Source organism: Diplotaxodon limnothrissa, linkage group LG18 (genome assembly GCF_057381915.1).
Source record: "Diplotaxodon limnothrissa isolate DT_005_m linkage group LG18, D_limnothrissa_male_GT1.1, whole genome shotgun sequence".
Lineage (NCBI taxonomy): Eukaryota > Metazoa > Chordata > Actinopteri > Cichliformes > Cichlidae > Diplotaxodon > Diplotaxodon limnothrissa.
Genome location: NC_140613.1, coordinates 9,424,752 through 9,439,925, shown reverse-complemented (window position 1 = coordinate 9,439,925; position 15,174 = coordinate 9,424,752). Strand labels below are relative to the sequence as shown.

At 38.4% G+C, this 15,174-nt stretch overlaps 1 protein-coding gene across 1 annotated transcript in view; it reads right to left on the bottom strand.

Moving 5' to 3' along the window:
- The window catches only part of glis1a (GLIS family zinc finger 1a), a 40,135-nt gene extending 25,253 nt beyond the window's left edge, over positions 1-14,882 (bottom strand). The window contains exons 1-2 of the mRNA XM_085377873.1: positions 13,989-14,882; positions 4,836-4,997 (exon numbers count right to left, since the gene is read on the bottom strand). Coding sequence (XP_085233999.1) covers positions 4,836-4,997; positions 13,989-14,882 — 1,056 coding nt within the window. The remainder of the gene's footprint in view (positions 1-4,835; positions 4,998-13,988) is intronic.
- Between the last annotated feature and the right edge of the window lie 292 nt (positions 14,883-15,174).

Sequence of the window (15,174 nt, the reverse complement as noted above, 5' to 3'; positions counted from 1 at the left end):
ATGGCAAATGACAGCTCTGAGACAGACTGTAAATTCATAAACTGCATATCAGTTTCCAATTATGTGTGCCAAAAAAATTTTGAAATCTTTTTTTCCTGTTGCCAGGGCTCAACCCAAAAAAACCCAAAACAAAACCCTGGCATTATTCAGCACCACATTTCATATCGGATTTGTCACAGTCCATCACCTTTTTGCACTTCACTGCCATCGTAAAATGAAAGCTCTCAATGCTTTTAATACATTTCCAAATTCTCAAAACAAACCACATTTTTATGTTATGTGAGCGTTAACTTAGAAAGGTAATTCCTGCTTGAGCCTGCACTTACTTTAGGACAAAATTCCCCAAAGTGTCATATTAGTAACACAATACAAGCTGTTTAATCAAACTTGAAAAACATTTCTTGGCCTGCCGTTGCACTACTCAGCAGTTATTTACATTCAGACAGGCTTCCACTGGGCCTCCAGGATGGCGCCAGATGTGTCTGATTGTTAATTTGTGACGCAACTTCGAAGCCCCCATTAGCCAGTGTGAAACCACTAAAGGGAGAAAATAACTTGCTGTAATAACAGTGGAGCGAATCGTGAAGCTCCATCTCATCCGTGTAATAAGAGATCTGATTCGCGGGATTACAGCTAAATTCTCATCACTTGTCAGCAGGAGTAGAAATAACTGTGGTCTGTAGGGTAAATCCACAGCAGGTATGCAGTTTCACAATCCCAAAAATGTCAGACTGTAAAGCAGAGACCACCTCACACCTTATATTACTGAGCAAATATTATTTATCTTAATATTCAGAGCAATTATGTGTAGTCTTGTGTTTTTAAAGTGTATGGTCTCATGCATTGCAGCAATTTTTAAACATAATTTATTGTGTATTTTGTATAAATGTTTCAAGTAAATTCACCCAGACAGACATGAGCAGTGATACTATAGATTCACTCGCCACTTTTTTAGATACACCTGTTTATTTGCTCATTAATGCATTAATCTAATCAGCCAATCACATGGCAGCAACTAGGCTTACTGAGGCATGTAGACATGGCCAAGACAACCTGCTGAAGCTCAAACTGAGCATCAAAATGAGGGAGAAAGGTCATTTAAACATCTTTGAACACGGCATCGTTTTGGTTCCAGACAGGGTGGTCTGAGTTTTTTGGAAACTGCTGATCTACTGGGAATTTTTCCACGCAGTCATCTGTAGGGTTTACAGAGAGACAAAATTAAAAATACCTGCTTGATGTCAGTGGTCAGAGGAGAATAGCCGGATTCTTTAACCTGACAACAACTCAAATAACCTGAATGAATAGCACGTTGAACCTTGAATCAGATGGGATACAGCAGCAGAAAACCACAATGAATGCCACAATAGAACAATAGAAGACTGGATTTCTGCTCTAACGTTCGGATGGTAGGGTCAGAATTTGGTATCAACAACATGAAAGCACGGATCTATCCTCCCTTGTTTCAGCGGTTCAGACTGCTGGTGGTGTAATGGTGTAGGGGATATTTTCCCTTAGTACCAGCTGAAGATCATTTAAACATCACGAGGTACCTGAGCACTGCTGTAGTGTACCCATCTTCTGATGGCTGCTTCCAGCAGATTCGTAAAGCTCAAATGTTCTCCAACTGATTTCCGAACATAAAAATGAGTTTACTATGCTCAAATGACATTTACAGTCATCAGTTTCACTCCCATAGAGCACATTTCGGATGTGGTGGAATGGCAGTTTGGCATCATGGATGTGCAGCCAACAAATGTGCAGCAACTGTGCAGCATAGTGTTGAATCCAAGCAATGAAGAGATAAGTCAGTTCTGAAAACAAAAGTGGATTTAACCTCCTAAGACCCGAACTCTTCCACGGCATGCATTTTTAATTTCTCTTTGATATTTGGGCTGATTGGGGCCCGATGAATGTAAAAACAAAGAATTACTAGATTTTTTTTTACCTTCTTTTTGTTTTTAAGAAAAATAAGAGCCACATATGAGGATATTCGTTTAAAATTTTGATAGAACAGTAGCAGCAAAATTGAGTATTTTGGTCTAAATAACCCAAAATGTGATGTCCACATATGTGGACGCCAGGTCCTAAGAGGTTAACCCCATACTACGAAAGTGTATCTAACCCAGAGGCTCAAAAGGAAAAGTCAATTTCACTCAGTTATTTTTAGGTAAATACCATCTGCCAAGAAGGTGATGTAACTGACTGCTTTGTTTTGTTTTGTTATTTGTTACCAGGTTTGCTCAAAAAAGTTATACTGTGCATCAAAGGCTTGGAGGTGGACAGAGATTTCCAAATATTAAATTATTTTGAATAACCTTAGACACTAAAATGTTGTTTAAACATAAAAGTTATGACAGGTTCATCTACAAGATTCATCCAAACTGTAGCAAAGCACTCTTACTTTATATTTAAAGTTATTCTAAAACTTATTTTAAATTTTTTAGAATTCAGTACTTTTTTCTACAATATTTTAAATGAGATTTAAAAAAAATAAAGCGCTTTCTGAAAAGACCTCATCATATTATTAAATCCTATTTATTTAAAAAACAGTTCTTCAACAATCTAATAATACAAGTAAATGTCCTCCAATAACATTTTACCCAAGGGATGGAAGTTTTATCAGAAATATCTTGTGAAAGTCTTGATCCAGCTGATTTTTACATCATTATTATAAAATCACTTCATAACATTTTCCATGTTTTGCCAACAAACACTTTGGTCCAAAAAATGTAACTAATCATTTCAGCCGATAAAAATAAGTGTAATGGTTTAATAACTAATGTTTTTTCCCTAAAATATAGTCAAGCAAAGTTATTATGTAATATTAAAAAATATATATATATTAAAGTAGATAAATACCATACTAATGCAGCATTTAAATACATCCCCTGGGCATGAGAACACCTTCATGGAAAGAGTGACAATGCTGGCACGACACTTGACACCTGGTACACAAGAGTGGATTACGAGAAAAGGCCTGTTTCTGTTCTTTCTCAGGCTCCATCAGCTGTGGATTTCATAACTTATTTTGCAGTTGTAACCTTAATTTATGATCATCAAGAGCACGGGGGACACTCACTCCCACTAGTTTGAGTCCCCTGATGAATTTAATGTCGTTACTGTAGATTGTGTGTATGAAAATTCCTGGAAATTCACGCTGTCTTCACGGTTGAATGGATTCTATTTTTTCCCTGTTTTGTATAAACTGATCTGACACAAGCAGACTCTGCACAGCAAGTTAAAATTGGCTCACACGCACTAGCAGTTTATCTTCCCGAGTCATTCCCAGAAGGTCCCATAGAAAGCTGAGGGAGAGGCAGTCTGCTGCACTTTAACCCTCTGAGGTCTCAGCCACTGTTTTCAACTGTCTGCTGCCTCTGTTAACATAGCACTACATCTACAACAAAGCACATATAAAATCCTGAATAAATGCAGTACTGTAAAATAATTAACGCGTTTTAAGCACACCTGTGTTGGTATGAAAGTTTAAAAAGTCAATTTAATGTTTATTCATTTTTCAGCACACGTCTAAAAAAAAGACCAAATTGTGCTATATAAATAAACTTGCCTTGCCTAAAGTTCTCATGTGGCAAACAGAATTATAATATTGTGGTCGGCGATTAGGTGGAACCTTTTTCTCCTTAACCCTAACCTGTACACCGTACCTTTGTATTTAAAACAACCGCTGAAGTTTGGTGGGGGTACTGTCATCACAAAAGTCACAAAAACACAGTCTGTTTTTCAGGATTACTTTGAAACAAATGTACCTCTAAAGAAAGTTTGTCACTTATGTTGTCCAGACAAATCAGGTACATGTCGCCGTGCCAACCCAAGTAACAGAGCTCTAACATAAGTGGCAACATTGTAGCCCAAACCATGATTTTGTATTATTTTTTTTATAAACTTAACCCAGAGGTTTTAAATATCTAAACCCAATCAGGTAATTTATTTTTAACTAACAACATAGTTAAAAATACTAAAAAAGGAAACATGTATGACTCAAACTTGCATCTCCGGCTGTAATGACTACCTCCACTACGACTCACTACAAAATAAAAATCATGTCCAGAAACACAGTGCACTAGATTAGAGCTGATTAGAGCTGAATTCATTTTCCTACGCCACATTAGCAAGAAGCTTGTTTACCTGAATTTCCCCAATGAGGGACAATAAAGGATATTTCTATTGTACTTCTAGAGATTGTGACCATTTCCCAAGCTGTGTTAAACTTATTAAACTGCATTAGTTTAGAAATACTATGTTGACAAAAAAAAGTGTAGAAATCTACAGTTTTGCTGTGTGTGCTCTCATTAAAGAGTAATAAAGTTGTTGCTGTGGTATTGGGATCCTACATTGTTTGAATTATCAGCCTTAGTGCATTTACACAATATGCAATTAGGGCAAAGGCAAAATACAGCAACAGAATGGGCATTAATGCCAGTGAGTGTCTTTAATTACAAGAGTTAATATAGCATACAAACATGTCAAGAAAAGCTCGTTTTTTTGTCTCCATTTTAAAAATGGCGCTATTTCCAACATACAGCAGTTCAACCAGGCTGAAAGAGGTTACATGCATGTATGATGAGTTCACTGTCTCTGACCCAAGCCAGAATAATTCTTCATGTTATCTTCAGATTCTTTCTGTACTTGCATATAGCGTGTTTACATGACCTTGACCTCTTTGTGACCTACTGTTATGGTGACGTTTGCTTGGAGAAGCAAAAAGCAACCAGCTATTGAGTCCACTCTAATACTACAAACTGACAGAAAGCTCAAATTAGGAGAACGTGCACTATAATAGAGCACATCCTAAATGGAAGGAGCCCACTGACCGTGTCCAGATGTGTGCGCTGGTGTTTAGCACGATCACTGGAGTTGCTGAAAGCCTTGAGGCAGCCGGGGTGCTGGCAAATGTAAGGTTTCTCCCCCGTGTGGCTCCTCAGGTGGATCTTCAGGTTCTCCAGACGGGAGAACGCCTTGGAGCAGCCCTCAAACTAACAAATAGAAAAGCAGAAGATTTTATATAGAAAAATTATTTAAGAAAATGTGCCTAGATTATCTTTAAAAATTAGTAAAAGTGGCACTTTGCCCATCAGCGTACACTCAACAATGACAAAATGAAACCATGTGTTTAGACATTTTTGCAAATCAATTGCATTTAATACCATCAGTTAGTGGGGAACCATACACGGTGAATATGTGCCATCCTATGTTTTCCAAATATTAAAAAGAATGTTCGTAACAGGACAACGCATTAACCCATTCCACTCCTGAGGCGCCTGTATTAGAAGGAGACCGTGTGATATTTAAACAGAACCTGTTGCTTTTTATAAAGACTAGTAAGCAAGTCTACATTCACTCAACAAGTTGCTTAGTGAAACCATGACTAAGAAGATCCAGCAGGTAACAGGTAATGGAGTAAAAATATTTAAAATTGGTTCAGCAGTATCAGTGTTTACTAATATATTGTCATTAGTCTGCTTCTTTCATAATTAAAGATTAAAGAGGAGTTAAAGGATTTTTTTTTTCCATTTATATATTTTAACTGTACTCAGATGCACTGAAAAAGCAGTAGATGAAATAACTTGATAGTGTTGTGCACACTGCTGATAATAGTTGTGTAACAATCTAAAAAGAGGGCTTGAAATTCAAATCCTAGATACTGTCACCTTAGAGAGTTGAATGTCATATCGCCTAAAAGCTACCGCCACCGCTTTAATCCAGTGACAAGCAGTCCCGACTCACTCCGCTGACCCGATACTCGTTTCTCCTGTTCACGCTGGCCATGAACACGGGTATAATGTGCTTCATATAAAAGTAATGGGTTTCAAAAACCCCGGTGTGACCAACTTTTTTGTGAAAGTGCATGCAGTGAGCCAAAATAAAGCTTCAGCACTTTGAGAACGTAACAGTTTATTTAAAAATTTGGGAAAAAGAATGTTCATAACTGGACGATTTCTGTCACTTTATTTGAAAAGTTTGGGGGCTTTTAAGTGCAGTTTGCCATCAGTTTATTGCATTTACACAAGAAATCAGTGTCTAGTTCTTGAAAGATTTTAAGATCTACCGATTCAAATCTGTGACGGTAGACTAACAACTACATGAGAATTTAAAAAAAAAAAAATCATTCTGACATCTCTTTAGGGACTCAAAACAAAATAACAAAACTACAACATAAACTAAGAAATCATTAAATCCCCTTATGTTCCTTTAAAATGCTTAAGTTGTAACTACGTTTGACATAGAACTTAATGTCCTTACAGAAAAAACTAAACCAGAGGCAATGTACCAGTATTTATATCATAAACTTCAGGTAGTGGCTGTTCTCCACTCAGAGAAAAAAAACGTAGCCAAAACCACACAAACACACACGCACCGACTGCGGTAGGTACTGTTTCAATGAGCCTCAGCATGCTTACATACTGCCCGACATACTGCCTATGGTTTATATCTTTACAGAAATTCCAATTTCTACTGATCAGTGTTTCATATTGTATCTTTATGTCAGAACGCCAAATATATGGAAATATTTAAAAAGGAAGTAAGAGACAGCATAGACCAGGGGTCCCCAATCCCAGTCCACGAGGGCCGGTGTCCCTGCAGGCTTCAGATGTGTCCTTGATCAATCACAGCTGATTTAAATGGATAGATTACCTTCTTAACATGTCTTGAAGTTTTCCAGAGGCCTGGTAATGAACTAATCATGTGATTCAGGTGTGTTGACCCAGGGTGAGATCTAAAACCTGCAGGGACACCGGCCCTTGTGGACTGGGATTGGGGACCCCTGATTTAGACCATTTTCATTTGTCAGTATTTTTTATATTTAGAAAAAGGTTTTGAATCAAAATAAAATAATTTTTTATTCCCATGACACAATTTACTCTATAGATTTAACTGTTCTCTCTTCAAAATGACAAAGAAAAAAAATCAAGACCAATCATCGTGTGTGTGACACTTAAATTTGCATTTAAAAGAAAATAATCCCCTTATAATCTATAGATATTTTATAGATTCTATACAAATATTATATTTATTTCTTAAAACTTTTGATAAAATCTTCAGAAAATTGGTCTCTAGACTCAGTTCTAGTTTAGCACTGAAGGCTTGAATAAAGTAATTCTTTTACATTTTTTTTTTAATATCCAGAATTTATTCCACACATTTATTAGCCATCACTAATGAGTCTATAAATGTCACTCACCTCATTAGGTTTAATAAGCCTGTACATAAAAAACACACTACATCATCTTGATTAATTAATCCAAGCTTTGAAAACACCTCGCCACAAAAATACAGATGGGCAATTGAAGCATTCAAACACTGAGTCACACAAGAACACAGATGAAGCCCTGAGAAAGTGAAGCTGTAACATTTCAACAATGTGCAGCTGTGAAGTCAAACCTCACAACATTAGTCTGAGTTATCTGAGAAAAAAAAGAAGCTTTTTTGTAGTTTAATCCATTGCCACAGGAGGACAATATTTAAGATCTATAGTTTATGTTCTGATATTTAATGCAAATGTAATTTACTCTACATTTTTCAAGACTTAATATCTTTGCCATTATTAATTTTTATTCCCCTTTGAAAAAGCACCTACTTTTTCAAAACAATTTTTCTTCTTATTTTACTAATACACACAACCCTGCCAATGTTCGCACATACAGACACACACACTTATAATTTAAAACTACGTTATCAGGAATAGAGATGGCACGATACCACTTTTTTATGTCCGATACCGATACCGATATCATAAATTTGGATATCTGCCGATATTAGACTTAATAGTCACTATATACAGTAATGGACTTCTATTCATTTTACATCAAATTAAAACTTTGGGTGTCAGATAATTATTTATTAAAAGCTTGACATTTTAAATGAGAATAAGAAAGAAAAGTATGTCTTTGTGCCCCCTTTTCCCTGTTCATGCCCTATCGGCCCCCCTGGCTAAACTTTGCTAGATCCGCCCCTGCACAGTTACCAGCCGTCAGCTGCGTACAAAAAGATCCTCGAGTAGAAAGTAATATTAAATAAATTCTAACAACAGCTTATCAAGCTTAAACGTGCTGCTGTTGTTCAGCCGCTGGTTTCCTCTTTCTGGTGCAAAGTGGGCCAAAAGCAAACTAGAGAGACGGACTCGCGACAGAAAAGCCGATCAGCTGATCATTAAGCAGTTTCATGATTGAAGTAGCAGCAAGAAGAGGCAGTCGCCTGTTAAGCTTAACGCAGGAATGCTTTACAAACATTCAGAGATGGACTTACACACTTGCTTTACTTCTCTCGGGGATAACTTTGTCGGAGATGAAATGCCGGGTTGCTAGCGAAGCTCCAAATGCTATCCAGACCACCGACAGGTCCCGCATGCCACAGCCGCTCTATCACGTGATGCATACTGCTCCGACGTGCTAACGTTCTGAGGTGAGTTACGGCGTGTTGCAAGTTTTGTGAGGTGCTTTCGTGATATTTAATGGATCGGATTACTTTTTTTTTTTTTCTCCGATATCCGATCCAGTAATTTAGGCCAGTATCGGACCGATACCGATACGTAATATCGGATCGGTCCATCTCTAATCAGGAATGAAAAAGACGATCACTCCACACTATATCAGGTACACCTTGTCAGTACTGGGTTGGACCCTCTTTTGCCTTCACAGGCATCTTACTGTAATTCTTGGTGGTGCAGATTAAACTAGGTGCTGTTTACACCAAATCCTAACCCTACAACCCAAATTTAACATCAGAAATCAATACTCGTCACACCAGGTGATGTTTTCTCTGATATTCTACGGTCCAATTTTGCTGAGGCCATGCAACTTGTATATTCAGGTTCCTGTTATTAGGTAACAGGATTGGCAGATGATGTTCTTCTGCTTCACTGATTGTAAAGAGTTGTTATTGAAGTTCCTGCCGTCTTCTATTAGACCAACAAGGCATTTACGCCCAGAGAACTGCTACCGATGGGATTATTTCATTTATAAACCATTCTCTGTAAACCTTACAGGTGGTTGTGCAGGAAAATCAGCGTAAATTAGAAGTATTGGAAATACTCAGACCCGACCATCTGGTACTAACAATCATGCCACCGTTTGATGCCCAGTTTAAACTTCAGCAGGTTGTCTCGAGAATGTCTTCATCCATGTCTTGGGTTGCCATGATTAGCTGATAGATATCTAATACCTAAAAACAAACAAACAAACAAACAAAACTAGCTAATGGGTAAAGTTTCATAAAAGAAAAAAAAAAAACAAGCCCTGCAGTTTATACTACAGATGTGATATAATGACGAGTAAAAGAACCATTGACTAATACTTATTATTTATAATTACATATTTGGTACTCTCTTGAGTCTTATAATTCCTGCTAAAAATATTTTGATGGGAAGACATTTTATTCTGCCTTTACAGCTGATAATATTAATTTTTCAGACAATGCTCGTCATTCGAGGGTCACTGGTTTTGGTCTTTTCATGGTTATATGACAGACAGATCATAAATGTACATACATGTGTATTTTATTGAAGCATCATAAATTACACATGATGACTCTCACACAGTGGGTTTAGAGGTGCTTTGAGAACTCGTGTTTACAGCCTGAGGAACACCTGTCCAATCTGGGGCTTGACATTACGAGCTGGTAAATAAAGCTGAATTCATTAACAAACACTGACTGCATTCATGTGAGATATATTCATTTTCCACTGCAGCACCGGGAATGACTTAATTCACATCTTCTGGCATAAGAACTTTATGAAAATGAAATGACGTTATTCACGTAGTTCAAGTTTGACTAATTTTTTGTGTTTATGTTGATTTAATATTTATTAGTTGGCAGCAGGCTGGATCACTATAATGAACTAATTCACTTATGAAGGAAGCGTATCCCAGAGTGAGAACTTCTGAATGAATTACTAATCCTTAGGCTGATGACAGCAGGGAATAACGGAGAGAGCTGCTCAGGGATGGGGACTTGGCACCAAACAGCAGGTCATAATGGGGCAGATGTATTCAGGTCATGAATTATTGAGCTTCATGAAGTGACTCATGACAGAAGTGATGCAGGATGACGCATCGCTGGGGCTCAAAGGCCACTGTTGTGATGGTAAATGTAGAAAGGACCGTGTTTTCACACCAGCGTGGTTGTAGATCTGTCTTTATCTTAGTGGCCTGGGTTAAATTTATGGCTCAAATATATGAGCCTCTTTTTTTAACCCTTTAAGACCTACCATAGAACCAAGTCCGCCAGAGCTTATATTATATTTTTACATGCTGTGGAGCCATTTTTGGGAGCATTTCAAGTTGCTATACATCAATACAACCATTATAGCCCAGATTTTAATAATATGTATTCATTAAGTGCATAGTAATTACATAAATTGCAAAAAAGTGCAATAAACTACAAAAAAATTGAAAATCGTTTTTGATTTTTTAACATATATTTGTAGTTAGAGAAATTTAAGAGGCTTATCCCTCAAAACTGTAAATACAAAAAAGTTGCACAAAATAGTTTCCCACCACAGGAAATTTATTTTGAGTGTCTTCATAGTTTAATTTTTGAAATACACCAATTTTTATACACTGCTGGAAAAACGAAAATAAATATTATACTGCAAATTTGCAAAAAAGCAGCATATGCATCAAAATAAACTATTTCCAGCAGTGCAATATGAGTCCTAAGCATCCCAGAAACGACACAGAAAGTCATAAAGTCAAAGATAACTTTTAAAAAGAGCAGTATAGGCCCTGAGGCCCTGATCGCAAAAAAGACTACATTTCCGCGAAAATGACGTCACTTCCGGTTTCGGCCAGGTAATGGCGGAAATGCAAAAGTTCGCGCTGACGTCTATTCCAACGTAGGAAGTGTTTTGAACAGCTGATCGGACCGGCAAAGCGTGTTTCTGGAATATTATGTTTTTGTTCCTGCAAGCGCTTTTTATGCAGTTTTTGCAAAGCTTTATGTGGAAGGAAACCGTGACCTAGGACAAGCTGATGGCACAATATGTAAGTACAACTCCTCCGGTTTCATATGCAAAAAAATTTTTTGCGCTAGCTTACGTGGTTGCAGTGCTACCGGGATTTAAAAATAGTTACGCATAACAAAGCGTTCCCGCTCCGATCGGCTCTAAAGGGTTAATTATTTATTGACATTTAAAGTTTTATCTGCTGAAACTAGCGAGCTATAGAAGCAAACCCATTGGGTGTTTTTTGTTTGTGCAATGAACAAAACAAAGGAAAGATTCTGCATCCATCCACTTCCTGCTGCTTATCTGGGTCTGGGCTGTGGGGCAAGCAGTCAAGGCAGTCAAGGCAGTCAAGGCAGCCCCCCCCCCCCTCCCCCCTCCAGAACCTCCCTGTCTCAAGACCCCCACAGAGGGACACCAAGTCACTTTCCACTGTGAAATAATCAGGTAATCAACCTTTTAATTCTATAAATGAAAAAGGGAAAATCAGATTAAGTTACACATAATGTGACAGGAAAATATATATATATAACAATAGATGCATACACATTTTACTGTGGTTTTCTTCTACTCTTGTGCTGCATTTCTGAAACTGCATAGGTAATAATCCTGGGGACTTGTAGTATTCAAAAACTGCACACAATGGCCACAAATATGAAAAACCATCTTTTTGTCTTTAGGAACATACTTTCCATAAGAGACAATCATTTAGCTGCTGATCTAAGGACAATGCATAATGTCTATGCTAGGCAATAAATTAAATGCATCTGTCAGAAAAGGCTCAGGGTGATCAGCGGTTTTCGTATGCTTAGACACATCCTCCATTCATACATTCATTCATTCCTCCTCTGGCATTCATGAGTCAGGGAAACCTGTTGTGACGAGAGGAAAAGGTTTAAATCATTTCCCTGTCTAACAGATGGTTCATCAGTCTGGCAGAAATCAGTAGAAGACTGTGAGCTCATTAATGCCTTTCAAACCCAGTTAAAGCTCCAAGTGGCCCTGGCCCATGCGATGCTGGAAAGGATGAGATACTGTATGTTTTGACTGACTGTTCTAAGATTTGGCATGTGCTGGATAAATCTCTCCAAGTGAAGGGAATAAACAAACAAACAAAAAACGTTCATTCTCACAAAAAAACACATACACTGTAGCAGCCAGCTTAACTAGACATTAACCAACAGGGATGCACGTGCAGACTGGATCGGACACAAAACAGCCTTTAACCTCTCGGTTTTCTAGTACTGTATTTTTCGGACCATAAGGCGCACGGTCGATGAACGAGTCTTTTTTCATACATACGGCGCACTGGATTATAAGGCGCATTAAGCAAAAAAAAAAAAAAAAGTCAGATAAGTCAAACTTTACTCAACTCGTTCCATTGATTCATTAATGTTGAATTCTCTCGCAGCTACTCTATTCCCATGTTGTCACAGTATATTAATGACTAACCTTATATTTTACAGCACCCTGCCATGCGATTGCATTTGTCCCTAACCATCAGGAACCCTCACGTTAACTTTTGAGTGGAAAAAAGTTAGCGTTCATCCTCCAGCTTCACTGTGTTTATGTTATGCTAACATAGCAGTGTCGCTAGCGATCACGTAGCACATCATTATATACCATGCTAGTCCAACTTCAGTAACCCTACAAAAGTCACTGCTGTTTAGTTTTCTTCTTCTTTATTTATGTTAGAAGTGATAGCAGAGCTGTATGTTTTAATTTATTTAGAAATCCCATACAGAACATGGTATATCATCCTTAGGTAGAAACTAGCAAGCTAACTTCCTGCTAACTTCTAACTCTGTTAAATTTCATAAATTCTGTTTTCATGGATGCCCGGATGTTAAACTTAATTGTTACACCTGGTAAAGCAGCAACACTGATCATTTTATTAAAGATAAAAGAATTTAGACCGTTTCTAACTCTCAGTGATGTCGCAGTGTTTATTGTGTACCACATAAAGTTGGTTCAAGGTCAGTAAGCAAACAGAATTCATACATAAAGTGCATAAGGCTCACTGTCAATTTTTGAGAAAATTAAAGGATTTTAAGTGCGCCTTATAGCCCGAAAAATACGCTGCCTGTACGTCCATTAGTTCTTAGGTGAGAATAAAGCAGCTATCATTTGGGTTTGTTCACAGTTGTGATCCTCTTGTGTCCTGCATCATGTTCCCTTCCTTGATCAACAGGTCCCAACATTCTCGTTATATACCAGGGGAATCAGGAGAAAACAGCCTTCTGGTACGATGGCTGTGCATGCCAGTACTTTATCACAGCCACACATTTAGGGGGACCCATTATGCTTTTCTTCATTTCCTTAGGTAATATATATATGTCTATGTTATAATAGCGGATGCTCATTAAGTTTCACATAATGACATTAGTGTATGTACAATCCTCATTAATTGCAGATGGCTACAAACGCTTGGCTTTAGTTTCCATCTGCACCTGATTCTGTATGAGCTAGAGCAGATATCCCTTATATGGCTGTCTCAGACACACAAGCCCCACCCAATTGCTGTTCAAAATATCTTTTTATTTGGGGCATCAAATCAGAAGAAAGTTAGCTTAAAGGAAGGGAAGGGGAAGAGAACTAAAAGACTTGTTTCAGATAAAGGATGACAAAGAATGGTTATTTTGACCTGGGAATCATGTCAAGTGGGTCTACTAGAAAACATGAAGTTAGAAATAAGTATAACAGGTCCCTTTCAAAGAATTAATGGACACAAAGTGCTGGTTTTATGTTTTGATGCTTAAAACCCCTTCCATTTGACAAGGTACTACTAAGAATATTACTGTTATTGCTAAATTAAATAGTTGCCGCATTGCTCTAATAAACTACTGTTGTATAAATTCCTTAACGGGGAAAACTCTTCCAAGAGATTTCTGTTTTGCAGTTTGAGAAGTAGTTTGTGTCTTCTCTCAGTAACTTCAGATTTATTTATTTATTTATTTTAAACAGTCCGTTCTGACTCGGTTATCCATTTATTCTGTCATTTAACTGTTGACTAAAGCAAACTCACCATGCACTTGTTGGGTTTTTCTCCAGAATGGACCCTCATGTGGATAAGCAGCTTGTAGCGAGCATTGAACGGTTTGTTGCGTCGCACGCAGCCAGTCCAGAAACATGCAAACTCCTCCCCCTTTCTCTGGTCGATGTGCACTTTCTCGATGTGCCTCACTAGCTCCTCCTGGGTGCTATAAGTGGCACTGCAGTCGATCCAATGACACGGTTGCTCCTGCTGGTCAAGCGTGGGGTCCTGTCCCACAGGTACGTTAATCATGGGGGACTGAAGAGAGGACTGTGTGCTGTCCTGATTGCTGTATCCTTGAAAAGCCTGATTTAAATGGTACAGCTCCCCCTGCTGGTTGCTAATTTGAAACAGTTCCCTCTTACATGGCAAGAAATCATCTGCAGGTTCTTGTTTTACGGAGCAATATTCCTCCTGTGGCTTTTGTTGTTGTTGAGACAATTTATTGTTGGCATCAGAAAGAGGCAAGCAAGATGCAAAAAGTAGAGATGAGGAGGCAGAAGACAGTGAGGAAGGTGGCGAGGCGAAAGATGAAGATGTGGCACAGCTGGTGAGCATGTAGGAAATTGGGAAGGAAGGCTGAGGGTAGCAGCTAAACCTCTGAGTGCTGTTTTGGGTGTCTGTGTGAGCTATGGTTGCAAAGTCCTCCACAGTCTTTTCTACGTGGGATCCGGCTGTCTTACAGTTGAGCAGGGAGGTGAGGTCACGCCCAAGCGAGGAGAGCGACAGTGAGGTCCTGGGAAGACAGCACAGGCCTCCCGATTGGATCGATGGCTGGCAGAAGCCACCAGAAGACAGCGGCGCCTGAAGATCCTCAGCATCCTCAAACACACTCCCAAATCCAGGAAGAGTCACATCTGGAGGCCCGAGATCAGGGGGCCACATGCCAGCCCCCACTCACAGACTCCTACCAAGAGATCCTGTCAGTAAAATCGTTGAAGTCAATTATCTTGGAGCAATTTTAAGACCCCATTATAGATAAAACCCTCTGCAGCATCTTTTCGCATTCAAAGGTAATCAAATTAGATTCATGTGCAACTTCTGGCACCTTCTGAATGTGTAGACTTCAGTCATTTGTTCCAAAGTGTTGCGTGGTCAGTCATCACTCCAGCACTGTGGGAGACAAAAACCAAACCCAAATGAGTCATCATAAAAAAATACATAAATTTAAAAAAGT